The sequence below is a fragment of the Eubalaena glacialis genome, chromosome 4 (genome assembly GCF_028564815.1).
Source record: "Eubalaena glacialis isolate mEubGla1 chromosome 4, mEubGla1.1.hap2.+ XY, whole genome shotgun sequence".
Classification (NCBI taxonomy): domain Eukaryota; kingdom Metazoa; phylum Chordata; class Mammalia; order Artiodactyla; family Balaenidae; genus Eubalaena; species Eubalaena glacialis.
The window spans coordinates 173,195,430-173,222,480 of NC_083719.1; the positions used below are offsets into that span (position 1 = coordinate 173,195,430).

The following is a 27,051-nucleotide window of genomic DNA, read 5'->3' on the forward strand; positions in this document are numbered from 1 at the left end:
CTCAAAGAGGCGGGGGCCCTCGGAGAAGGCGCCCCTCAGGGAGGCAGGCGGTCCCTCAAAGAGATGGGGCACCCTCAGGGAAGGGAGGCTCCTATCAGAAAGGCGGGGTCCCTTAGGGAAGCGGGTCTCCTCAGACAAGGGGGTCCACGCATGGAAGTGGCCCCCTCAGAGAAGCGGAAGCCCCAGAAAAGCCCGGGGCACCGGAAGCCGGGGACCCGCCACCAACGGCGCCCGCCCCTCACTCACCGAAGTTGCTCGGCGCCTCTGCGGGCGGCTGCTGGGCCCCGGGCGGCCTCGGGTGGCAGGGTCGTATCCAGTCCGCTCGGGTCCCGCGGCGGCAGCTCCCTCAGGTGGCGCCCGCGGCGGCGGAGACGCGGCGACAGGACGACGGACGGTCGACGGACGGACTGAGCGGGTGGCGCGGAGCGCGTTCGGGCGGCGGGGGTGCGCGTGCGCGCGCCGGGGCGCTGACCCCGGGCGGGAGGAGCCGCCGCACAGCGCTCGAAGCCGCCGCTCGGTCTCGCCGCTCCGTCTCACACTGAAATTGCCCGCTTCGCAGCCCGGCTTCCCCGGTTGCTAGGCAGATTTCGCCTCGCACACTTCCGGGTTGAGGCGCGTCTCACTGAGTGGCGGCGCCGCAGGCCAATGAGGTCCAGCCAGGGTACCCGGGATCCGCGCCCCGAAGAGGGCGTGGCCAGACTCATGACGGACAGCACCCGGCGGCCAATGAGCGCGCTGGCCGGCTGGCCCTCGGGATCGCGCTGGGGGCCTGGGCGGGCCCAAGGAGGCGGGACGAGGTGACTGACAGGCGGCCTGCCAATGGGATAGTGTAGCGGGCCTCAGGTCCAGTCAGGGTGCTGCAGGGGCGGGGCTTTAGCTTCAGGGCAGGAACACCGCGAGGGGTGGGGCATGAGGAGGCGTCAATCCGTGGCCGGCTCGCTCGGACACTGGCGGGGGGTTACACCGGGCCGCCCGGCGGCCAACAACTGGATGGGCAGGGGGTTCCCCGCAGTGCTCAGCAGGGGCGCCCCACCCACAATGCACCGGAGGTGGCCTGGGCCCGGCGGGCGTGGGGCGGTTACGCCGGGCAGTGGGCGGGGCCGCATGAGGCGCGCTCTAAGGACACTGGGCGAGTTGTGGCGCGGCCTTGTTTCCGAAGGGTTTCGTTGGCCCTGGCCTCTCTTCTGACTAGAGTCACGGGTTCGACTCTCTTCTGAGAAGAATCTTGGGTTTCTTGTCTCCAGCCCCCGTTCTAAGGAAAACGTTGAGGAATCTTGCCCCGACCCTTCTTCTGAGAAGAGTTTTAGCTATTCTTGCCCTGCCCACTTTTCTGAGAATTGCCAGGGAAAGAATGATTTTGTACATTCGGGACACCCCCCCCCCTCCCCCGCCGCTCTCTGTTCAAAGAAGACTTGACGGGATTCTGCCCCCTGTCCGCTTTACTAAGGAGAATTTGGGGAGCTCAGGGTCCACTGCCTTTCCTGGAGAGTATTTGGAGAACATACCCTGCCTGTTTTCTGAGCGCTAGTGGGAGCCACTGGCCTTCTTCCTCCCTGATCTGAGGGGCAGTGGGGGCTGCATGACCCCGGCCTATATTTCTTTTTTTTTTTTTAATTTTTATTTATTTACGTTTTGGCCGCGTTGGGTCTTCCTCGCTGCGTGGGCTTTCTCTAGTTGCAGCGAGCGGGGGCTATTCTTCGTTTCGGTGCACGGGCTTCTCACTGCGGTGGCTTCTCTTGTTGCAGAGCACGGGCTCTAGGAGCTCGGGCTTCACAGACTCAGTAGTTGTGGCTCACGGGCTCTAGAGCGCAGGCTCAGTAGTTGTGGCGTGCGGGCTTAGTTGCTCCGCGGCATGTGGCATCTTCCCCCACCAGGGCTCCAACCCGTGTCCCTGCATTGGCAGGCGAATTCTTAACCACTGCGCCACCAGGGAAGCCCTAGCCTTCATTTCTAAAGATAACTTGGGAAATTTCCAAGTTGCATGTCCCTCCTCCAACCAGAGGAGAAATTTGGGACTTAAAGCACCTCTCCTCTCTCCAGAGAGGAATTGCAGGAAACTGATGGCCCCTCACCCTTCTTAGTCAAGAACTGCCAGGGAGTTAAGCTCCCTGCACTTTTTCTACACAGTGTTTGAGTGTTGCAGAAAGAGTTCCTCTTTTCTTAAGAACGGCAACCATTTGACTCCTGTGCCCCAGAAATTTACCCATTTAGCTCTCCTTCCTTGTTTTTGTTTTTTGTTTGTTTGTTTGTTTTGAGGAGAATTTTTCCAAGCATCTGTCCACTCTTTCCCAAGGGTCAAATCCGTGGCCCTTCCTAATTCTGTCCCCTGTCGGGCTCTTCAGTCCCACTTTTCTTCTCTGAGTGGGGCCCTTCCAAGAAGCAGTCCTGCTAGCCACCTGTCCCGAGACAAAACTAAGTAGTCACCAAACTCTGCTGTAGCATCCACCATGACCTACCAGGCATCGGAGGCCTTCACCTCTGTCTTCCCCCAGCTGGTCTGAACTCCTCCCATGATTGACCCCCGAAGAACCCAGTTATACCCTTCACAGGCAACCAGACATCCATTGAATTGAAGGGGTGAAGAAGGCAGCAATGAGAAAGAGCCACAACACTCTGAGGATTCAATATGGCAAACTTTTATCTCCCCCCACTTTGTGCACAGAAGTGTGCAAGATGCTGAGATACCAGAATTATAGGATGGAACTTGTGAACCAAGATGAACACAATAAAGGGAAATAGGCCTATTAGACAAGGCAGACTGTTATACTAAAGAGATACCCAGAATATGTTGTAGGAATGTAGAGGAGGAAGTGATTAAATGAAATAATGTTTGTGGGCTTCCCTGGTGGTGCAGTGGGTAAGAACCCGCCTGCCAATGCAGGGGACACGGGTTAGAGCCCTGGTCCAGGAAGATCCCCCATGCCACGGAGCAACTAAGCCTGTGCGCCACAACTACTGAGCCTGCGCTCTAGAGCCCGCGAGCCACAACTACTGAGCCCGCATGCCACAGCTACTGAAGCCCACGCGCCTAGAGCCCATGCTCCACAACAAGAGAAGCCACCGCGATGAGAAGCCCGTGCACCACGACGAAGAGTAGCCCCCATTTGCCGCAACTAGAGAAAACCCGTGTGCAGCAATGAAGACCCGACACAGCCAAAAATATAAATAAATAAATAAATAAATTTATTTAAAAAAAAAATTGAGGTAATGGATGTGATGGTGCTTCATAAACCTTGAAGCGGTGTTCCCGTGTAGAAAGGATTATTGTTATTGTTACAAGTGGGCTGACATTTCTGGAAGAAAAGTAAAAAATAAATTCTGAGAGTCAGAGTGATGGGAGGTTGGCAGAGAGCCCTGTGGGGCCTGACTCCCTGAGTGAGCTCAGCCCGGACCCAAGTGGCAAGGCTCACGGAGTCCTTGGCTAGGGAAGGAAGCCACTGGAAACATAAAGACACTGTGTTCCCAGAGTGCCTTGTTTGTACCTCTGTTGTAGCACTTACCACATCCTGCAAGTGTCTGAGGCAGTCTGGGTGGACAATAAACCCTTGGACTTTTGGTGAGCGGCAGAACTGGGGTCAAACACGTGCCTGCCACTCCCTAGCGAGGCTAGTTACTTTCCTTAGCCATATCAGGAGTGAGAACACCAGTCTCTAAAGGTTGCACTGAGGATTGTGAGCTCAAAGTGCCTTGCATGGTACCTGGTACACAGTAGGACTCAGGAGTTTTTTGTTTCATTCCAGTCACTAACTAGGTTGCTTTCTGAGAGCAAGAATCCAGCCTTATTCGTTTAAGTAATCCCTCAGTGCTTTTATAGTTCTGAATTGAACTGGGATCAAAGAGCAGCTCGTTGTCCAACCCCTTCATTTTATACATGAGAAACTGAGGGGCCCAGAGGGCAACTGTGACTTGTTCACATCCTACTGCTACTTTATGGCTGCATCCTAAACTTGCATTGTCTTCATCTCACTTTTGGCCTCTGTGCAGGAAAGATGAGAAGGAAGGAGACCTGTGCCCTTGAGTCATGCAGAGCAGAGTCATGTAAGAACCCAAAATTCCCTGAGCCTTATGTCTCTCTCAGGCAAGCTGGGAGAAGGTTCTGGATACAGCTCTAATAGAGTCCCCAAACTCAAGAGCAAAGGGCAAGTGGGGTCCCTGACCAGGGTCAAGGCCGCCTAAATTAACTTTATCAAAGGGAAATTGCAAATGAAGTGAGGTTATTTCAGAGCTACTCTATGTAATTTCCAGACTGATCCCTGGAAATGTCAGGACCTATAATTAGATCTCACTTTTTATTTTAAGAATGCACAGAATTTCCCTGATTCTCTGGAAAAAAGCATTGCCTGGAGGCAGAGATGTTGGATTAAGCGATGTCCATGAAGTCTGGAATCCTAAGCATAAACAAAAGTCCCATTTGGCTGGAAAATTGTATCCTTGAAGAATCAAAGGCAAATGGGCATTTGTCAGAGAAAGTGAAATGCCCCACCAAAATGGATGACAGGAGCACAGCTTCTGACATAAAAAAAAGAAAGAAAGAAAGAAAGAAACAAAAGGAAAGAAGAGCACGTGACCCATTCCAAGGATGGGCTTTCCTTTCCATGGTGGTAGCAGCGATTGCATCTTTCTGCATCAAGGCATGTCCCTTCCTGGGTCTGGGAAATCATGTGGGCAAACTGGCTAAGTGACATTCACATCCAAATAGGGAAATGGGAACTGAGCCAGGTGAATGCACAGGCAGCAAGGAAGGCAGGGCCTCAACAGTAGTTAGAAAAATGATGACCTGGTGGGTGCTAGCCTGCAGAGACATTCCCTTGGTGTTTTGGCTTTGGACAAGGAAGAGTGCCCACTGACAATGAAGAATGACAGCTTGTTAATACCAGTGGAAAGGATACTAAGCACAAATATTAAAGTCCACTAGTGTCACTCAATGATAGTTGAAGTTCAGGTACGAACAGTAAAGTGCCCCTCCATCATTGCCTCCTAAGATTCTTGGACTGCCTAATTCATTTCGGTTTGACAAGCACTATGAAGTTCACATATGTGAATTGCTAGTCTACTGAAATTTGCATCCTTTGTCAGGTCCATTGGAATCAGCATTGGTTCTCCCAGGGAAAAGGTGGTAAAAAGTCAGTGCCTGGGGGGACGGATAAATTAGGAGTTTAGGATAAATTAGGAGTATGTTAATCCCAAACTCCTAATTTAACACTACTATATATAAAATAGATAAATAACAAGGACTTACTGTATAGCACAGGGAACTATACTCAATATTTTGTGGGGACTTCCCTGGCAGTCCAGTGGCTAAGACTCCACTCCCAATGCACAGGGCCCGGGTTCAATCCCTGGCCAGGGAACTAGATCCCACATGCCACAACTAAACATCCCACATGCCGCAACTAAGACCCAGTGCAGCCAAGTAAATAAATAAATAAATATTTTTTTAAAAAAAAAAATATATAGTAATAACCTTTAAGGGAAAAGAATCTGAAAAAAAATTGATATATACGTATGTATGACTGAATCACTTTGATCACTTTGCTGTATACCTGAAACTAACACAACATTGTAAATCAACTATACTTCAATTAAAAAAAAAAAAGTCAGTGCCTGTTTCCAGAGAGAAATAAGACACCACCAAATCAGGAGGTTGGCCTATATGTCCTCATATAGCACCTGAATTATCCAGGGGTGGGGAGCAGGGTGTAGCTTTATTGGTGTTGGTTGGCTAGAAAATCTAGAATCGAGTCCAGATGGAGTTCAGGAGTCCTTTCAGCCAGATTTTTTTTATAGATCTCTAGGTCAAAAAGCTGGACTCTAGTAACAAATCTTACCCAGTTTGTACTGACACAATTAAGTGAAATTAGTGATAACCCTTTTCTGAGACAAAAAGTGTTATCTATACCTACATGCCTACAGCCTAGAAGACTTCTAAATCAAAACGGTGACTTCCCCAACCAGGAAGGAAAGCATTTCTGAATAGGAGAGAGTTCATCTTAGATACTCTGTATGCGGAAAGGAGGAGCTGAACTCAGACTTACTGCTGCCTTCAGAGAATTCACCTTGAGATTCTGTTGGATCTGAAGGCCTTTAGCATCCCAGACATGCATTTACACCTGAGCCTAAAACCCAGGTCAGGGCTTTCATCCTGCTGCATTTCATATCCTTCCCTCCATCTTTCTCTGCCTTGAGACAACGGCCCTGTGCCCAGGGACTTAAGTGACTCCAAGTGGCATGTGTGTCATGCCTGTGGTCACAGCCCACTGCTTTCATTCCCTCACCATTCTCTCCTCCTCGTCAGGCTGGTGTCTAATCCTGCCACTAAAATCTCTCTCTCAACTTAAGTTCTCTCTGAGAACTTAACGATTCCCATTCCAGGAACTCTTGGTGTGTATTTTCTCTAACCTCTAGCATCTAGAGGACACTCCCTCCTCCTTGAAATATCTTCCATTGGCTTCCGGGGAACTTGACTTTTCTGGTCTCCTGTTCAGTCTCTGTGCAACTTCTACCTGGAAATTCTGCCAGGCTGCTCATCTCTTGCCACTCTTTGCCCTCTATGTGTCATCAGAGAGTAAATCCCTTTGTGGAGTGGGACTATATAAGAACTCTAAGATCTGTATTTCCAGTCTGCCAGAGTTCCGATCCAGGGTCTCCTTTGCCTCCAGATGGTTCCACGAAGATGTGACTCAAACCTGACCAAATATCGGACCAAATTTGGTAGCTCTCTCTTTGACCCATCTCCCATTCTTTAAACTAGCTGCTCTTTGTCATTTTCTTTCTTTCTTTCTTTCTTTTTCTTGCACCAATGTCACTTTCCCAGTGTTCCAGGATGAAAGCTCTTAAATCTTTGGAAGTTTTAACATCATTCTTCGAGCTCAAACTTAGTTGCTAAATGTCGTGATTCGCCCGCTCAATTTTCTATCTACTCTTTTCAATTTCCATTGCTACCACCCATGCCTGGACTATTATGTGCAAATTATCAGACTAATTTCTCTTAAACCATGGACCATGTGACACCCCTACACAAAAAACTTCAATTTTTATGGAGGCTGTATTGTATTGCTTTTGTAATCAGGAAGGAAAAAAAAAAAAAAAGAATTCCATCACCAAAATGTAAAGACTGAATCTTGGCTTAATGTTTGAAGCCTTTTCCTTGCCCCTCCCTTCGCTACAGTTTCTTCCTGGGATGCTTTCTTCAGGAATGATACCTTATGTTGATTAGTGCAAAATTTCCTACACTGAATTCCACGGGGCATCAGAATGACTCAAGATATCAGTAGAGATTCTGTGATGAGTTTCCCTGCTTAAAAAAATTTTTTTTCAGGACTTCCTTGGTGGTCCAGTGGTTAAGACTCCGTACTTCCAATGCAGGGGGTGCAGTTTCGATCCCTGGTCAGGAAACTAAGATCCCACGTGCTGCATGGCATGGCCAAAAAAAAAAAGTTTTCAACCAGAAGATTTCGCTAAACCTTTAATATTGATAATACATGTTGTTATGTTATATTACAATCCCCCTCCCTTGACCACATGATGTTTCCTTTTTTTCTAAGAACACCCATCAATATCCTGGCGCTACTGTACAGCACAGGGAACTCTACTCAACTCTCTGTGGTGACCTAAATGGGAAGGAAATCCAAAAAAGAGGGGATATATGTATACATATAACTGATTCACTTTGCTGTACAGCGGAAACTAACACAACATTGTAAAGCAACTGTATTCCAATAAAAATTAGTTAAAAAGAAAAAATCCTGGTGAACTCACATTCAGTAGAATGTGGTTCATGGCTTGATTGGGGCTGGCTTGGCATGTTGCCCTTGTCTAAGCCAGCTTCTGCCTCCCTTACTGCATCTCCCTCTCTCGGGGGGTTCTATGAGATCAAGGTACATTGCCCCATTTTGGAGGGGAGACAGTCGAGGCTCAGGGTTTTCAAATAAATAAAACCAGAGCCTAGGTTTCAATTCCAATTGTGAACAAAATCCGACTCCCATACAGCCTTTCCACCTGCTGGGGCCACAAGCATGTTGCTAACTAACATTTTCTGTTTATAATCCTCATTTTTGTGCATTTTGTATTAAGTCACCACACACCTCTCTCCCTTTCACATCCCCTCTTCTTTTAGATAATAGTGTGTTAAGGACTGTCAGAACCGAGAGGAAGTTAAGCAATCAGCTAGTCCATCTTCAACATTTCCCAAATGCAGAGAGTGCAGAGAGGGTATGACTGAGCAAGCTCAGCATCAAGGCGAGAGCCGAGCTGGTCTCTTGGCAAAGCCAGCCTGAATCTCAAAGGCCACAGAGACTCACTGCACTTTCGTGGTTGTTAAACCCCGGTGGCAGAGCAGGCGGCATCCTGTCTCCTGTCTTGAGTGGAATTCAGGAGTCCCCAGGGAGCTCTGGGCAGTCACGGGCCGCGCCCCGTGGGTCACTCGTGTGCCTTTGTGAGGGAAGTTTCCTTGTCACTGCCCAGCTGCTTCCTGCCTCCACGTTAGGGCCTCCAGGCCAGTCTGTGGGGAAGCAGCCATCAGGGCTCCCCGCCTTTGCCTTCCACCCAGACCAGACCGGGCTCGTCCTTCCCGCTGCTGCTCAGCCTCTCACGCATCTGCTCACGAAGCCCTGGTCCTCTTTATGAGAATTTTCTCCTGGATTGTTGCCGAAGCATAGACAAGCGAGCCAGGAGAGAAAGACATCCCCCCAGACATATAGAAACTATAGAAATGTGTCTGGTCAGCATCACTCTCCCCTCTTCCTCCCCTGTGGTGGGCATGGTGTGGGTAGCAGGGTGAGCGGTGAGGATGGAATGAAAGAGGATACTTAGTGCTTCCATTTTATTTTGTTCTTTTGTATGAGTAACCTTTCAAAACTTCCCTCATTCATTGGTATATTCATTTATTCCACAAATATTTAATGGGCCCCTAAGGAGGGCTGGGCACTGTGGGGTAGAGCGCCATGGGCAAAGGTGCCGGGGATGAGGCATCTCTCTCTCACCTTGACCCTCAGGCCTGCTGTTCCCTTCCCCACAGGCAGCCACCATCACCAGTCTCTCAAATGTCCCTCCAGAGAGGTTCTATTCCATGTGCAAATGCATGGGGTCCACTTTGATTTTGTGCACACACAGAGTCATGGCGCACATGCTCTGATCTTTTAAACTGAAAGCAAGTGTTCTGGTGGGCAATTCTCACCATGGAGGCAAGTTGCCACCCTCAATCAGTGACCGGGACTGTTCTAGAATGTTCCTAAGAACAGAGCATCCTTAGCCCAACATTGCTGTTCCGTATAGAAAGCCCTAGAAACACCTGCATTGGGGCCCGAGGGGAAAAAGTCCTTGGATCCTTGGAGTAGGCATATTTCTACGTGTCTTGGGTTAGGAAAGGCTGAATCACTACTTTTGCTTAGATCTGGAAACTAACTTATCTTCTTCCTAGTGCAGGAGTCACTAGTGCCCCTGGGTCTGGAAAGCTTCACTCCTGCTCCAAATGATGCTGAGAGCTAGGGGCCTGCAGCTTAGGGGGAGATGGGGCTGTCGCAGGAATTTCAGTGCAAGGGCCCAGGTTCTCCACTGGAGCCGTCAGAGGCCTGTGGTCATGGTGACCGTTCTGGATGCTGTGGTGATTAAGTCGAACGGGGAGGGACAGACTGACAACAAAGTGAACAAGGTGATTTCAACCCCTGGTGATGTTGATGAAGAAAAGTAACCAGGGATGTGACACGGTGACTGGAAAGGACTCCAGCCAGGGCAGGAGTTGACGGCTTGTGAGCAGGTGGGTTTGAGGAGAGAACTGAGTCTTAACAAGGACTCAGCCTGGGGATGAGCATTCTGGGCAGAGAGGAGCAGTGGATGCCACAGCCCTGAGGGCACCGAGCCTGGGGCAGAGAGCAACTGGAGAGCTGGTGGGCAAGGATGAAGTGGGAGAGCTGATGTTGCAGGCCTGGGAGGAAGCTGGATTTTATTCTAACGGGAAGAAGAAGTAAGCGTGCTACAAAGCTCCGTGAGCTCTGTTTCCCACTGGTAAAATTCCTTGTTTGGATTCGGTAATCTTCCAGCTCTCTGGTTTCATGCCTGTGTTCTTTTCTTCAAAGATGTTATTGAGCCTCCAGGGTGGCCAGATTTAGCAAATGAAAACATTGGATGGGGCTTCCCTGGTGGCGCAGTGGTTAAGAATCCACCTGCCGGGCTTCCCTGGTGGCGCAGTGGTTGAGAGTCCGCCTGCCAATGTGGGGGACACGGGTTCGAGCCCTGGTCTGGGAAGATCCCACATGCCGCGGAGCAACTAAGCCCGTGAGCCACAACTACTGAGCCTGCGTGTCTGGAGCCTGTGCTCCGCAACAAGAGAGGCCGCGATAGTGAGAGGCCCGCGCACCGCGATGAAGAGTGGCCCCCGCTTGCCGCAACTAGAGAAAGCCCTCGCACAGAAACGAAGACCCAACACAGCCAAAGATAAATAAATAAATAAATAAAAATTTAAAAAAAAAAAAAAAAAAAAAAAGAATCCACCTGCCAATGCAGGGGACACAGGTTTGAGCCCTGGGCTGGGAAGATCCCACACGCCGCGGAGCAACTAAGCCCATGCGCCACAACTACTGAGCCTGCGCTCTAGAGCCCGTGAGCCACAACTACTGAGCCTGCATGCCACAACTACTGAAGCCCACGTGCGTAGAGTCCGTGCTCCGCAACGAGAAGCCACTGCAGTGAGAAGCCTGTGCACCGCAACAAAGAGTAGCCCCCGCTCGCTGCACTAGAGAAAGCCCATGCGCAGCAATGAAGACCCAGCTCAGCCAAAAATAAAATGAATAAAATAAAATTTATTAAAAAAAAAAAAAAAGAAAAAGAAAACCTAGGATGCCCATTAAATTTCAGATTAATGACCAATTCTCCTGTAGTATAAGTCTATCCCACAGTGTCAGAGTATCTTCCATGTGCCAGGGCCCCGCTAGGAGTCAGCTCAGCTTTGAACGATTTTCTTCACACAACCCCACAGCCTACTGCCTTCGGAGGAACTGGTCAGACATGAAGGCTAGAGTCTGGTGTGACTTGGGAGAGAGAGATTAACCGGCTTCAAAAATCCACCTTGGCCCCAAATTGTGACCTTGAACTGGCGATTCCTTTGGGTGCCCCAACTCTTGTTAGATGCCCACATGGCATTGATCAAAATGCCTTCGACATCCTCTGCATCACAAACATGTATCGTGTTGTGTGGGGAGGTTATTTGAGTGGCCAGATATAGGTTCTGGACTTTTTCATGAGAATTATGGGAAGGGAGGGTAATGTGTTCGGCACTCACCCATTATCCTCACCGAGGGTGTGGCTGTGAGAGACCTGAGGTAAAATTTGAATGTTGCAAGGATCCAGAGAGAGATGATGTGGCCATGGGCTCCTCGTCCCATCACGGGGACTGAGTTGACACTGCCATGGGGTCTGTCGGTGTGCAAAGCCCACCTGGCCCTGTACTCTGCAGACAAGGCATGTGGGTGTTTCCACAGGGCAACCCTGGGCATGGCCTGTGGCCTTTCCAGAACACAGCCAGGGAGGGGCAAATAATCCCTGGAAAACAATCTCCCTAAGTCAAGGTTTTGGGTCTCAGGAAAACTAGAAGCTGTGAGAGAAACAGATCCTGTGAATGAGGGTTTCAGGTGTGGCCCTGATCCTGCGGGGACTTCCTTCTGTTGGCGCCAGAAGACAGAACTTTCTGGAGGCAGGAAGGACTTCTTGGAGAGATTAAGTCCCTTTTCCTGGGGAGGGGGTGCCTCAGGAAACATCGTGGTGGCTGCTGGGCAGGGTGTTAGGGGTACAGTACTCGGACTGGGGACCCAGCTCTGAGGCATCTACTCTGGTTAGTTCGTGGTGGTGTCAGGAGGGATCTGGCCCTTGGTCACCTGCTGTTGGAGCCCATGTTATCCAAGGGGGTTAGTGACCCCATCTCTGTCATTGTCACCTTCTGACCCGTGCCCTTGCCTCAATTCAGCCCTGTCTGCATCACCGCCACCCGAGTTCACTTCTGGGATGTAGGCCTAAGTGTGGTAGGAGGAGAAGAACCTGAGGAGACCCGGGGACTTTGATCCTTCCCCTGGACAAGGGGGCTCCGTCACTTTCCCCATCCATCAACGTCCTCCTGGACATGACCCAGGTGTCAGCTGTGCTTGAGGTGGTGGTGGGCACGTGTGGCAGCCCCTGCCCTCCAGAATGCCACAGGCAGCCCAGATGCCCACCCAGCATCCTCTCTGGGGTGGCCAGACATGAGGGCTGCCCATTCCCTTCCCACAGTCTTGGTGGCCATGTAAGCAAAAGTTGGAAGCGCCATCTAGCTGCCCAGCTCTGACTGGCTTGGCTGAGGGACGTCTCCCCTCTGTCCTGTCACAGAGCTCCCCCACCCCCCAGGTCCCCTGGTTGTCCCATCCTACAGTGCACTACTCCTCTCTCGCAGGCAGGACAGCACTCACTCCTATTTGAGGTCCATCATAGAGCTCCTGGTACAATGTGCACTCCCCGAGGGCAGGGACTTTATCTGGTGTGGTTCCTGCTGTGTCCCCAGCACCCAGCACGTGTCAAATAAATGTTTGGCAAGTAAATGAGGGAATGAATGGTGCAGCCCTGACACCTAGAGAACCACGGGGATCAGCGTCTCTGACCTGCATGTTACAGGAGGGGAACTGAGAGCCCTGAGGTAAAGGTCAGCCCACATCCTTGCAGATAAGGACAGAGCCAGGGTACCTTGGGGTCTAGTGACATCCAGCCCAGCCCTCCCAGCCTGCTTGCCCTGCCTGATGGGGACACTGCCCGGGGTATCCGCGCCCCCTGGCGGCTGAGGAGCAGGCTGGGCCACTGGCAGCCGCTGGTGACACACAGATGACAGAGTGGGAGATTTACTTCCGGTTCACGTTACTTCTGAGCAGTTTGTACTTAACCCTTTAGGGGAGCGTTTGTGTTCAGAACCCTGCAGTAGCAGGACATCCTCCGAGGGCCACACAGACACTCGCTCTGGGCGGAGCATGCCTAACTGCAGATGGAGCCTGAACTCCAAGCTGCACAGACACACGATGCTCAGAATTGTGGTTAGAAACAACACTCAAAGCAAAACAAACACATGTTGACAAAGTGGTCCTCTTCTAAGGATCTTAGAGAGCTTTTCTGCATACACAACAGGGATAGGACGAACGAGTGCTGATCTCTCTCCCATAAACTCCTAATTTAGTGTAAGAATGTTGTGATTTTTAAAATGACATTTGTTGGACTTCCCTGGTGGCGCAGTGGTTAAGAATCCTCCTGTCAATGCAGGGGACACGGGTTCGGGCCCTGGTCCGGGAAGATCCCACATGCCGCAGAGCAACTAAGCCCATGAGCCACAACTACTGAGCCTGCGCTCTAGAGCCTGCACACCACAACGAAGAGTAGTGCCCCGCTCGCTTCAACTAGAGAAAGCCTGCGTGCAGCAACGAAGACCCAACGCAGCCAAAAATAAATATATAAATAAATTAATTAAAAAACATCAAGCCTCCAATTAAAAAAAAAAGACATTTGTTGTAGCAGCCATAATGCATTGAGAGTATCATATTTTTCACAAAGGGACTGTAATAGTCCCTTTATTTTCGAGTCCTTGAAAAAAGTATCAAAAAATATCAAAGTGCCAAGAAAATCAAATTCACATAGAAACAAATCTTTTCCTTTTTTTCCCCAACCAACTGCATTATAATCTCACCAAGTGAGCATGAATTTGTGGGGAAATACTTCTAAAATTGTCAGCAAACCCCCCTTCCCCTCTCAGACCCTCTGAGGACCAGCAGAGCAGGCAGTGGGGAGTGGAGAGGGATGGGAGGGAGGGGCCTCCTCTGACCTGGGGTCAGCCTCCACTGGGCACCTCTGAGCTGACTGGGATTTTATTAGGGGAAGAAGCCACCGTGGTTCAAATGGAAGAAGCGATGCGAGGTGCTGCACAGACGGAAACATGGCAGGAATCTCCCTGAATAGCTTTCTTTGCGGGGAAATATAAACCCAAAGAGCTCAAGGAAGCCAAGGGGGAAGCCAATACACATGGGGAATACTTTAAATTCCCAGGCCCCCAGGAGCCCATCAGCCTGGGGGTGTAAGGTCCAGGCTCCCCTGCAGGACGGCAAGGACTTGCTGTTGGCATTTTGGTGGCGGCGGGGTGGGACTGGCCACAGTGACTGGGTGTTGTGACACATGCACATCGTGGCCAGGTGTCCACAGTGGCATCTGCTGGACCTGTCTGGGGTTGGCCCATGCGCTCTTCCCTCTGGGATGCCCCATGGACCTACACACCCTATGTCAGGCTTGGGCCAGGATGTTTCCTCAGTGAAACCCAGCAGCCACAAGGAGAGTGCCCCTGGCAGGGGGACAGGTGGGAGTGAGCACAGAATGTTCTGAGACCATTCAGGGAGGAGGCTGGGCAGCAGCCAGGTGGGAGACATGACTGGGCCTCAGACAGACGGAGAAGATGGCCAGGAATAGGCAGAGTGACCGGCAGGATTTCTGAGGATTGGGGATGTGTGTGTCAAAGGCTAGTAACGACCCCTTCCCCAGGCATTTGATGTTCGGGCCAGCTGCCCTGGCCACCTGCTAGCCTCTGTGAGGCCCATTCCTGTCTTCCCCTCAGTCCTGTGGCTGCCTCCTGGCTGAGTTCCTGTCATCTACTTCCCAAGTATGTTCTCTGCACTGTGTCACTGTCTGTGTGGAATCGCGCACACATCCAGTGGCCAGCAGTTCTGCCCTGGGACGACGGCCCAAAGGAGCCTTCAGAAGTGCCCCTGGAAGGGAGCAGTCAAGGCCACATGGGCATCATCTCGGGGCACAGGGACAAGAGCAACACAAGGGCCTTGATGCAGCATGAGTGGCAGCCTGGCACAATACATGCACATTAAAAGCATGGCACAACCCAAGAGAATTGAAAACACATGTTCAAACAAAATGCACGTCCATAACAGCACTACTCACAATAGCCACAAGGGAAAAGCAACCCAAAGCCCATCAATGGATGACTAGATAAAATGTGGTCCATCCACTATCCAACAGAACATTATTTAGCCATAAAAATGAAGCACTGATACACGCTACAACGTGGAAAAACCTTGAAGACATCAGGCTGAGTGAAAGAAGCCAGACACAAAAGGACACATGATACATGATTCCATTTATATGAAATACCCAGAAGAGGTAAATCCAATAGTGACAAAAGTAGATTAGTGGTTTTCTGGGGCTGGGGGAATGGGAATGGGGAGTGACTGCTAATGGAGATGGGGTCTCCTTTTGGGGTGATGAAAATGTTCTGCAACTAGACAGAGGTGCTGGTTGTACATAGTATTTAGTGCCACTGAATTGTAGATGTTTAAATGTTAATTTTATGTTATGTGACTTTCACCTCAAAAAGGAAAAAAAAAAAAACCTGAGGGGAAAAAAACACCTAGGCACATGAAGGCTGACCCATGAGTTTTCTAAGAACACAGGGAATAGAACACCAGGCACGCAAGAAAGTCTGTCTGTGGCGAGGGCCAGGACAGACAGTGCTGTGGGCCTTGCATGCCATGTCTCCGGGGTTTCCTCCCCTCTAGGCAGGGCTGGACTGGGGAACATCATCATTAGCGGGGAAAAGATTCAGGTTTCAACCACGTCCTCCAGTCCGGGGCATCGGCTTCTGCATCCTCACACTCTGTAGGTTATAGCAGAAGTCTCTGTGGCCCCGCTGGCTGGGCGGGGAAGGTTAGTCTTTGGGATGGCACATGTGAAGGGCAGACGACACAACAAAGACACAGTGAGTGATGGCTCCCGCAAGTTGTTTTACTTTGAATATACAGGAAAAGAAATCTATAAACGAGAAGCTATGTTCTACGGTTATGTCTTTTAAACAATTCTTGTATTTACAGAATTTTTTTTTCCTGATTAAAAGCACCAGCTGAAGATACAGGTTGCTAAAAACATAAGACACTGCAAACCCATTAAAAGACCGTATGCCAAACATACTTATTGAAAACCCTTTAAGGAAACAAAGACAATGCAACCAACAAATTTACCAGCTGTGCCACCAGGCAGCCCTTTCCGATTTCCCTGCCTGTGCTCCCAATAAATGGGACGGGGAGTGCTTACCCAAGGGGGAGGACGCTGGCCTCACCCATGGGCGACTGGGGGGATCCAACAGGGGAAGGCAGCTGTGTCTCCAAGGGAACCTGGCACCTCCTGGACCAACGAACCCAGAACCGTAGGCCCTGAGGGCCACCACTGCTCATAGGAGGAAGTGGGAGGCGCACACAAGGGGTCTGACCAGCTTTAATTTACCTGCCAACAGGAATCTTTCCGCTACTCCCTCACACCCCTGTATGCTTAAGGGTTTGGAGTTTTTATTTATCTGTTTTTTCCTGAACACTTAGCTATATGACACTAGCTATAATGTCTCCCTGGGGGCTTGCTTGCTCTTAAATTCTTATGATTGAGAAACTGTGAGGCACTGAATTTGGACTCACAGGAAGGTATTTACGACAGCTTTATGTAATTGAAAGGTGCTGCAGTGAAGGGGACATTCAAAGCTCACACACACGCACGCATGCAGTACACGCGGGTTGGCTTCCATAAAGCTAGAGTGGAATATTAAATATTGAGTACTGAATTCTTAACTGTAAACTTAAGAACTTAACCTTAACTTTACATATACATAGATAACAAAGTGGTCACTAAAAGCACTTTAACATCAGGACAGACGTTAAGTTTTGAGGTTCTTATTTCAACTTCTCTACATATAAAATGTCCTAGAAAGAAAGAAAGGTTTAAATAAATACACAGAGACAAGCATGATGTAAAGTGTGATCGAAGAAATATGGGTCTGGAGAGGTTCGACAGTGTGGGGTCCAGGCCTGCAGGCGCAGCTTGTAGCAAGACAGGTGCTCTGTCCCTTGGGTGGAGGGGAGGAACTGGGGGACACCCTTGAGGGTGGAGGAAGACAGGATGTGGACAGCTCATGACCAGACATCAGACCCACATTTGCAGGCCTCACAGGCCCAGTGGTGACATCAAGGGGGTAGCCCCAGGGAGCATGGGAGAGGGCCAGACTCTTACAAGCGACCCAGGATGACACAGAGAGGGCGGGTCCTCTTAGGACAAAACTCTGCCAGCCCGTCCCTTCAACCAGTAGCTCACTTGCATGCCTGTTGCGGGCCCCCAAGAGGGCAGTAGGGCCCTGATATGGGCAGTGGCCCAGAGCAGGGAGGTCTGCTGACAGGCCTGCTTATGGCTAAGGCACACCCAGGCCTCAGGGCCCAGGCAGCTGACCTGAGCGATCCCAACATTCCTTCCTTCACGGACACTGAGGCTTCGAGAAACAGCCTTCACGGTGCTGGGTGACTAGACTTGAACCAACAAGCAGTTGTGACTAGCAAAACCACTCACCACCCCTCATCAGGGAGATGATCCCAGGTGCCGGAAGCTAAAGGCGGCAGCTGCTTTGACTGCCCCTAACGTCACCATCACCTGGGGCACCTCCTCAACTATCCAAGAGGAACACAGAACCAAGAATGGCTGTCTGGGCCTGGCAGAGCCTCCTGGGGTCCAGCTCAGGAAAAGTTTTCAATGCTGTTCTGAGACCCAAGGCAGGTAGGTTTCCTCCTCCTTCCCTCTGAAAACAGGGCAGGGGGCCAAGGGAGTGGCTGCCTGCAGGCTGGTGGAGCTTCAGGTGTCTGCAAACATTCTTTGCAAAGGAGGCTGCAGAGCTGCCAGAAAGCAAGCCCCTTTGATCCGGCGCCCTGAGTTGGGCTGAGGAAGGTCCCTCTCCCCGGCTTCCTGCCCCGCACTATGGACGCTGACAGGGGGAGGGCGGCTGGTGCAAACACAGGAGTTTCTGCTCTGGGCGCCAGCTCTATGAAGCCACACACACACACACACACACACACACACATACGCACACACACGCACCCCCACGGCTGGACAGTGAATCCAGTCAAGGTGCAGATGTTTGGAAGCCAAGTTCCTGGGTCCCCCAGGGCCCCTAGCTAGAGGCCCCAGCTGCCAAAAGGATGGATGCTGGACAGAAAGGCAAACTGGGAAAAGCATCGTAGCGGGACGTGCATTTTTGTCCCTGACATGAGCAATGACTTCTTCCCTCTAATTTTGGGCCAGAAACTGGTGTCTTGCCTCTGGGCACTGGAAGCTGCCATGAGCAGAGGAAACACTCCAGCCCAGCACAGAGGCCCAGGCGATGGAAGTCATGTGGCACCTCGGTGGTAATGACCACCCCCGCATGCAGGATCGGGAGCTGGCCGGTGGCTGGCACTCCACTCCCCGCCCAGACACACTCTCTCTGAGTCTCTGACTCAGACGTGGAAGCAGGACTGGCAGCTCAAGTCCGCTTTGAAGGATGGCTCTGGAAAATTGGCTCCAAAATCCCACCTGCGAGCCTCAGCACCCGGACTCCTGGTACTCGGCAAGAACGGCCAGCCGGCCCTTCCTGGGAGGACGGGAATTGGCCCTCCACACTCCCCAGGGACTTGGAAGCTCTGGAGACAGTCGGGAAAGAAGCCTGGGGACAGCCACGCCAGCATGTCTCTAAGGAAAGCTCAAGTGCCATCTGGGTGGAAGTCGGGGCCACACCAGGACCCACAGAGGCCCGAAGAAGCTGAGTGGCCCTGTCCAGGGGTCTCACAGGAGGCTGGCCAGGCTGGTGTTGGGTCCATTCTGAGCTTGGAACTGCACAGGAGGTGGGCCGTCTGTCCACTGTTGGGGAAGAGGACACACAAGTGAGGTCCTTCTTAGAGAAGAGCAGGGGTGTGCTGGGCCACATGTCTGCGCCTGGAACGCTGCCCTCCTCGGGCTGGTCACCAGCCAGGACCCTGCGTCTTCCACACTTGAGTCAGATGGGCCCCCAGGAAGCAGCCTGCATCACCCACTTGGGTTGGTGCTATCTTGCCCATCCAAGGGGGCTCCTGAGGCCAGGCTGAGTTAGGGATTGTTGGAGAGATGGAAGGAAATGGTAGCCAAGTGTGTACTTCCCTCCTCAGGAAGCGTGTCCCCCAGGGGTTACAGACCAGGTGAGCTGGCCCCAAGGAGCCAACCAGCACCCTCATTTTGTCTCTCCCACCCTGTGCCCGTACCGTGATGAGGTTGTGCTCAGGGAGGCTGCATGCCTCGATGTGGTCCTGGAGCAGCTGCTGCGAGAAGTTCTGGTGCATCTGGGCGGCTTCATGGGCATCCATGGCATTCCCGCAGGCTTTGTTCAGGTCTGAGGGTGGGATACGCACAAAGGATGGGCCTGCTTTGGCCTGCCACTGCCCCCACACCCTCCCCTTGGGTGTGGGTGGAGCCCTAAAGTCAAACCCCAGCTCTGCCAGTGGGTTGCTGTGTGCCTGGCACATTACCTGCCCTGAGCCCTGTGTCAAGGTCAGCAAAGCCCACTTGCCAGCAGCCCTCACATGTGCCCTCCTATGTTCCTGAGTCCTTTGTCCTTGGAGGTGGATGAGCAACAAGGCCCATAGGGGCTGATATAAGGGCTGGTAGGGCAGTGAAAGTCCCTGGGGCTCCCTGTGGATGCAGCACTCCCAGGGATTTCCTGGCCAGCTCTTGGGCACCCAGGAGCCCACCGGGAGCAAGGCACCCAATGCTCACTTCTGAGGCAGGAGAACTGAATGGGTGCATGAAGTCCACTGCAGATAGGAACAGTTTGCCCTCTACCTCCTCCCCAGGGCGCTGGGTGAGTCTATGGACCTCAGTTTCACAACCTGTAAATGGGAGAGCAGCAGTAACAACACTGACACCTGCTGAGCACCCTGGCTCGTCCCGCCTGACAGAAATGACTGCCATCCCCATTCATGGGGAAGAAACTGAGGCCAAGTGCCAGGGCTCACAGCTCAATTCTTCACTCAGATGCCAAGAACTAGCCTTGTGGGTCCCAGAAAGACAGAATCAGATTCTGCGTAGATCTCACTATGTGCACGAGCCCACTGCCCTCAAACAGGGCTTCCTGAGAAGCCTGAGAATGTGCTAGAACTGGGGCTATGGCCTGCAGAGGCCCAGTCTGAAGCAGAGGCTTAGCAGGGCTTACCTAGGATCCTCTAGCCTTTGGCTCTACCCAGAAGCCCCAATCTCTTACTCACCTCTTAGCAGGGCCGATGACCACAGCTGCACTGACATGTCTGGGATCTTGCTGGCTAGCTGCATGGCCGGCACCACCATGTTGTTACTCTCCTGTCGATCGAGAGCAGCAGAGGAGTCAAGCGTGGGGGGTGGTGGTAGAAAGGGCTGGTGGCAGGGACAGTGTGGGCCCCACCTGTGACCTCCTGCTGCTTGGCATATACCCACTCCTACTTCAGAGCCTATCTCAAATGACCCTCTCCGAAGTACTCCTCGACCACCTTGGGGAAAAATAAACTGCCCCCACGCCTCGGCTCTGCATGTGCCTCCTCCCAGGGGTACGGCCATGGGCAACTCTATGTGCCTTTGTCTTTCTAGCCAGAGGAAAAGGCACTGGTGGCAGTCAGCCCTGTACCCGTATCAGGAGCTGATTAGAAATACAGATTCAGGGGTCCCAGGGCTGGGAAAAGGCAGCAGTCTGTCCTGGCAGGAGCAACGAGGGCTGAACGGACAAAAGAGAGAGGAAGAGAGGTTTCTCTTCTACGTACAAGCCTGCTCTTGTGCGACGCCACCTGGGACACACAGGGCTGTGGGGCAGCAGGATGTTTGAACCCTCCAACCCTGACTCCACCACGTGACTGCAACAGCGCCCCCGGCCCCCAATCCCCAGGATGAGCTGAGTGAGAGCCGTTGGGGGCTGTAAACACCCATCCTTGACCCCGCAGTGACCGGCAGCACTGCTGTGACTACACCCAGTCCGGAGACCACAGCCTGCTGGCCTAAATGTTGGGTTCAGGGTGACACTGGGAAAACTCCCAATGCGGCAACACCTTGCAGCCTGGGGGGAGACTTGGCATGTAGCCCAGAGACGTACAAATCCTCAAAACCAACTCCTGAGGCCCAGGTTCAACATGGCCACGGTTGTGTAGGACATGCCGCCACACAGACACAAAAGCCCAGTGACTTTATGCTGCCCTGTGGCCAGCACCTCGAAGATAAGCTCCAGGTGGGTCTCAAAACTTTTCAAAATTGAACCAAGCCCTTCCAAGACCTCAGAATGCACAGCAGAACAGGAAAAACTACTCTACTCCTCTAGGCCTGGGGCTGGGAGGGAGCTGCCAGGAGGGAGAGTCCCCCTTGGCTCAGGTTCCCCCATGACAGCTTGGGGCTGCCCCACAGAACCTGGGTTTGAAGCACGGTGTGACCCTGAGAGCGGTCCTGTATGAGGCCACCCGCAAACTTGTAATGCCCAAGGACACTCTGGCCTGGCAGGCCCGGGGCAGGCAGTGTCTCCCCCAGACCTGGAGCTGCTTGAGGTGGGAGCTGGGTTTGAGGACTCTTGGTGGCCCCATGTTACCCTACGTGGGCCCAGGCACAAAGGGAGCAGCAGAGGTTCCCAAATAAGCTCTATAATTTCCTCCGGGACCGCCCCAAACATGAACCAGAAGCTGCAGCTGAAGAGCTGCTCTGCCCATCCTGAAGGTGGCTTCTGGACAAACAAGAGCCAACAAGGTCTGGGTTCTAAGCCTGGGTTTGCAGTTTGGGGCTGTGTGACTTATTTTTTTTAACTTTATTTATTTTTTGGCCATGCCGTGCGGCATTCGGGATCTTAGTTCCCCAACTAGGCATAGCCCCCTGCAGTGGAAGAGCGGAGTCTTAACCACTGGACTGCCAGGGAAGTCCCTTTTTAAAAATTTTTATTTTTTTAAAATTTGGGGCTGTGTGCCTTCAATCTCCCCATCTGGCAACGAGGTAATCACAGCCACTGCACCAAGACACAAGGCAGGTGGCCTACCGTCAGTGGAGCCTCACGTTGAGCACCTTGTCCCTGCCTAACCCCCAGATGCACACAGAGGCCACTGTCCTCACTGTGCTCAGTGGGTAGTGTGACAGGTGTTGTAGAAGGAGTGGAGCTACACTCAGAAGGGAGAACTTAGTACTGGTCCTCCTCCTTCCAGGGTGATGATACCCCACAGGGTTCAGGCCACAGCTACAGGGCATGTTGGCCTGGCAAATGCTTACCACATGACTGTGGGGAAGGGGATGCACCAGGCTCATTAAAAGCACTCACTCTTCAGAAGCCCTGGGGCTTGATCAGATAGAACTTTATGGGCCAAGACAAGTACCCTGCACTATCTGTCCCAAAAAAACAGCTGAAGTGAGTTTGGCTAAACTACAGAGTTGATGCCAGCTTAAAAATTCTCACTGCCATTAGAAAAAAGCTCCAACACAGTGGTGCAGAGAAAGACCAAACATAAAACTGTAAAACAGCCTGATAAACAAAACCTATGCATGGGCAGAGGCAGGCAATGGAAAGAGCTGAAAGACAGAAGACATGCGATGACTTTCTCCTTTGCTTCTCAGACTTTCTATGAGAAATAAAATACATGCTGTATTTTATGTTGACAAATATTTTCTTTAAAAAATTAAAGACCCTGTATGGTCGATGGGTTAGAGCAGGTGAGATGTACATACACCCCCAGATGGGGAGACTCGGAGTCAACTGATCCCACCAGAGACCAGTTGGCATGGGTGGGAACCAGGCCCAGGGGGGCACTGTTGGTGAGGGTAAAAACACAGAGTGCACTGAAGACACCACACGTGATGGGCAGAGATGGAACCCTTGGGATTGTGACTGAGAGGACACACTCCTTCTCCCCAGATATTAACACAGGAAAGGGAACCTGCCCTCAGCCTTGCCAGCTTTGGGCAGCCTGACCAGCTCTAGCTCCACTGAGCCCTGGGGCTTTGCCTGATGAGTGCCCATGGCCAACACTGGCCCTGTCTGCCCCACAGATGCATCCTCCAGGGATCCAAAGCTCCCCCAGCCCTGCCTGCCCGGGCTGTCTGAGCCAGAGTGCCCTGCCCTGGCTGAGCCTCACGGAGCAATGGTGGGTGAGGGGTCAGTGAGATGCGATCATTGTGGGGCACAGAATGGGAGGCACTTCCTTGCTAGGTTCCCCCCACTAAGCACCACCCTGGCCCCATGCCCCTCAGCCTGACCCCTGACACTCACCCTATGGTTTCCCAACACATAGAAGATGTGGCCCAGGAGCACAAGGGAGCAGGCTGTAAGCCGGTTCAGGTCCTCTGCATTGGACATCTTCAGGGTTTCCCGCAGAAATCGCCTTCATGAGAAGAAAAGATGATGAGGCCCCATCGGGAGGCCTTTGGGGAAGAAAAGGCAGCAGTGGCCTTGAGGCCCTGAGCAGAGGGCCACCCACCCCACCTGGCAGTGGGTGGGAAGGGCAGGGACAGGGGACCTGGGCACATGCTGTTGGGGGAAGAGAAACACCGGGAGGTGCCGGGCACGGGGCCACCTGCCCTCTCCCAGTACTCACTTGGCCTCGTTATAGCGTCCCTGGAAGAAGGAGAAGAGCCCACGCACGTAGAAAGCTGCTGCTCGGAGGCAGTGCGAGCTAAGGGGAGAGCGGAGCGTCACACCTTGGTGGGGTTTTTGTGAAAGCAGCAGATTTACAAAAGGGGAGTGGGTGGGGGGGTATGAGGTGTTGGGGTACATGGGGCAGTCTAGGGCCCCACAGGTGCTCACACCACCCCAAAGAGCAAAGAAAGCATAAGATAACTAGTAAAGTAGAACTCAGGGCCTGGGGCAGCCTACCTGACAGGGAAGCTGTGGTCTGGATTGATCCTCTCCAACAAACTGTACAGCTGTGAAAGAAATGTCTGCAAGTTAGGATAATTCCACATTTCTAAATATGAGAGAGTTCGGCCCCAGATATGCTAGAAAATTGACTAGGGCTGCCTGCAACTTCCTGAGGAATGTGCCCGTACCCCAAATCCCACGCCTGTAAGCAACCTGCCGGGAGAAGGGGCAGGACCTGCAACATCACTGACATCTTAGGTGCCCTTTGGCTGTCATATGGAGGGTGTGCTGGTGGATGAGGGTTGAAGTGGGCTGAGGCTTCACCCAGTACCCACACAGTCCCTTCAGGAGGCAGACACTGGGGTGGGGGTGGGGAGGAGACACAAGGGAACCGAACTCCTCTGAGACCACCAAGGCCACACCGGGCCCTCATGACCCTGCCCACTGTGCTTCCTGACTACTGGAGCAGCTGCACTGGGCTTTCTTTCTTTTTTAATAAATGAGGTGTTTTTTTTTTAAAAAAAAAATTAATTAATTAATTAATTTTTTGGCTGTGTTGCGTCTTTGGTGCTGCGCGTGGGCTTTCTCTAGTTGCATCGAGCGGGGGCTACTCTTCGTTGCGGTGCGTTGGCTTCTCATTGCTGTGGCTTCTCCTGTTGTGGAGCACAGGCTCTAGGCGCGTGGGCTCAGTAGTTGTGGCACACGGTCTCAGTTGCTCCGTGGCATGTGGGATCTTCCCGGACCAGGGATTGAACCCATGTCCCCTGCATTGGCAGGTGGATTCTCAACCACTGTGCCACCAGGGAAGTCCTGCACTGGGCTTTCTACCCAAAGCATTCAAGCCAACCAATCACCTGGGAAGTCAGCTAGGCTTTTTGTAGCCAAGAGGTGATAGTGGCCTGAACTAAGAAATGAAGGCCGCAGGGGTGGAGACAAGTGGCCGAATCTGAGATACTCTAGAGGGGTCAGGGCTGGGGGGGAATTGCAGGGATAAGGGGGTGTTGCAAGGGGAACCTGGTGGGAGGGACTTATCCTGCGAGGTCAAGCTCTGGCCCACCTCCCCGCCTCAGCAGGCTGGGGCACCAGAACAACCTAGGGGCCTGGTGCAGACAGCTGCCCAAGCTGTTGCTCCTCATAACTGAGCCATGAGGCCTCACCAACGTTCTAGAACAGATATCTCAGGGTAGAAGAAATTGGTTTTTTTTTTCTGAGGGATTCAGTAAAGCTTGGCTCGTTTTCAGTAGGGAAAAGTGTTAACTGGCTGTGGGAACGTTTCTGTCCTAGACTTGGCCTTCCCCCAGCCATGCCTACGATCCGTTGCGTGGGACACCTTGTTGGAGGGCAAATACCCCAGGGCTGCTGAGATTTGCTGGTGCCCAGGACAACACTCCCCCCACGCCCCCCTCCAAGTAAGAGTTGAAACAAAGGATACCAAACATGAAGCATGTCACCTACTACCTCTTGGTGTCTATTTCCTTCCCGTATATACACACTCGCCAGATTGGTCACGATAAAGGCCCACAGCTCCTGGTGATTGGTGAGCTGGAATGGGAGACACAGGGCATTAGGGGGCTGGGCTGGGCACAGTCATGTCACATAGGGGCCGCTTGGCGGCATCAGAGCCACCCAAACGCTCCACAGTGGCTACCTTGGAATCTCCTTATTCTTTCATTCCAAACACACACCCCTTGCCTCCTAAACCCAAGGACAACAAAACTGTTAGTTCTTTTCATTATAAAACAATCACCCACATTATGGGAAATTCCGGAAACAGAAAAGAAAAGCCAGCCACCCTGATCCTGCCCTCAGAACACACCACAGTTTGGTCTATTCTCTGCTGTCTCTCGGTCTGAGACCTGGCTGGACCTTCCCTCTACGCCACAGGCGGTAACCCCAGGACCCGTGTGCTGACACAGCAGAGGAGTACGCTGATCCTCGGGGAGGCAGGGACCCTGCCTGCAAGAAGCCGAAGCTGTTAGAGGCCAGAAATGCTTCTGACGGCTGGTGGTGGACAGACCCTGATCCCCAGTTCTTCTGGGGGGACAGGAACGGCCACGAGAGGGACCAAGCTGAGCGGGCTGAGCATTCCCAATGGGGCTGAGGGAGCGCAGCTGTGTAGGAGGCCAAGGGTGCCTGGGAAGCACAAACTCCACCTGGAGGCCCCTGGCAGGTGCCAAGGAGGTCCAGAGGGTCATCTGATCTGAGCAAAGATGCTCCAATATGTTTGTCATGGGACCGCAGGAACAGCGTGTGGTCGGGGGTCATGCGGGGTTTGGGCCCAAGTCCTGGCTGCACCACTCCCCCTCCCCCGGCCAGTGGGGAGGACTTCCTGGGACACACACCATCCGTCGGGAATTTTGATGTTGAACCAAAGCAGCAGCAGCCACTTGTGTAGGAAATGAGATGGGGAAGGAGGGTCCAAGAGACCTCCATAGGGCCGCGGGCAATGTGGGGTGGTCCTGGCGCCACTGCAATGAGCAGCACCAGCCGACCAGGGCCCAAAGTAGCTGTGACACAAGTCAACGCCACCTGGCGGGCTATCGGGAAGACTGGGAACCGTGAGCCAAAGTGGCTGAACAGGCCATGGCACCAGCCCTGAGATAGCTGGGGAAGCCCCACTGCAGGCTAGCCAGGAGCCCCCTTGCCCACAGCTATCCCTCATTAAGCTGTGCTGCCAGTGCTGGCCTTGTCTGCAGCTGAGCAGCACAAGACGTGACACAGAAAGCCCTGGATAAATGGTATATCACTGTCACCGCCGGCATCAGGCTGAATGCTGTGGAGTCACCCGCTGACCATGGTTTTGTATGGCTGTTGTCCTCATCACAGACCACGCCCGACTCCTTACTGAGAGGCACTGCCTGCCCCATAAAGCGAGGGCCGGCACCTTACCCGCAAAGCTGTGGTGAACTGGGCTTCAGCGTTGTCCATGCAGTTGACAGAGACACAATACAGGCCCTGGAAGAAGAAGATGCTGAGGGCTCAGAGCCACATGCAGCTTGCCGGGCCTGCACAGCTGCACCCAGGCGAGCCTGACAAGTGACTCTACTGAGCTAGCTATATCTGAGCTTTACCCTGACAAACAGGGAGAAAGATAGCATGCTTAATTATTCCTGCCTCCTGGGACCTAAGTCAACTTGGACTTGATGACATGCTTGTCAGAGTGAAGTCCACTGGGAAGGTTCTGAATTCTGCCTGAGGTGGTGGTCACAGGGTTACTCGCAGGGATGGGGCTGGGGGCGGGCAGCCCTCACGCACTCACCAGCAGTGTGTGCAGCTGTGCTGCGTGGTTGGAGAAGAGCCGGGGGGATTGCTGGCACAGCTGACAGACCTGGGAGATCTGCCGGGAGAGAGCATGTCTGACATCACTTGGCCTGTAATGTGGGACCCAGTGTCCT

At 52.5% G+C, this 27,051-nt stretch overlaps 2 protein-coding genes across 3 annotated transcripts in view; both read right to left on the reverse strand.

Moving 5' to 3' along the window:
• Positions 1–555, reverse strand: part of GATAD2A (GATA zinc finger domain containing 2A) — a 103,293-nt gene extending 102,738 nt beyond the window's left edge. Inside the window, exon 1 of the mRNA XM_061190173.1 lies at positions 247–555. The gene's annotated coding sequence lies outside the window, so the exon portion shown is untranslated. The remainder of the gene's footprint in view (positions 1–246) is intronic.
• Positions 556–18,539: 17,984 nt separating this feature from the next.
• MAU2 (MAU2 sister chromatid cohesion factor) overlaps positions 18,540–27,051 on the reverse strand; it is a 30,669-nt gene continuing 22,157 nt past the window's right edge. Inside the window, exons 11-19 of one of the 2 annotated variants that reach the window (XM_061190177.1) lie at positions 26,916–26,993; positions 26,546–26,611; positions 25,115–25,198; positions 23,672–23,721; positions 23,394–23,471; positions 23,069–23,180; positions 20,076–20,166; positions 19,077–19,204; positions 18,540–18,699 (exon numbers count right to left, since the gene is read on the reverse strand). In XM_061190177.1, the coding sequence (XP_061046160.1) occupies positions 18,625–18,699; positions 19,077–19,204; positions 20,076–20,166; positions 23,069–23,180; positions 23,394–23,471; positions 23,672–23,721; positions 25,115–25,198; positions 26,546–26,611; positions 26,916–26,993 (762 nt within the window). In that variant the 3' untranslated portion in view covers positions 18,540–18,624. Of the gene's footprint in view, positions 18,700–19,076; positions 19,205–20,075; positions 20,167–23,068; positions 23,181–23,393; positions 23,472–23,671; positions 23,722–25,111; positions 25,199–26,545; positions 26,612–26,915; positions 26,994–27,051 lie in introns of both variants that reach the window. The other variant, XM_061190176.1, reaches the window with a different exon arrangement.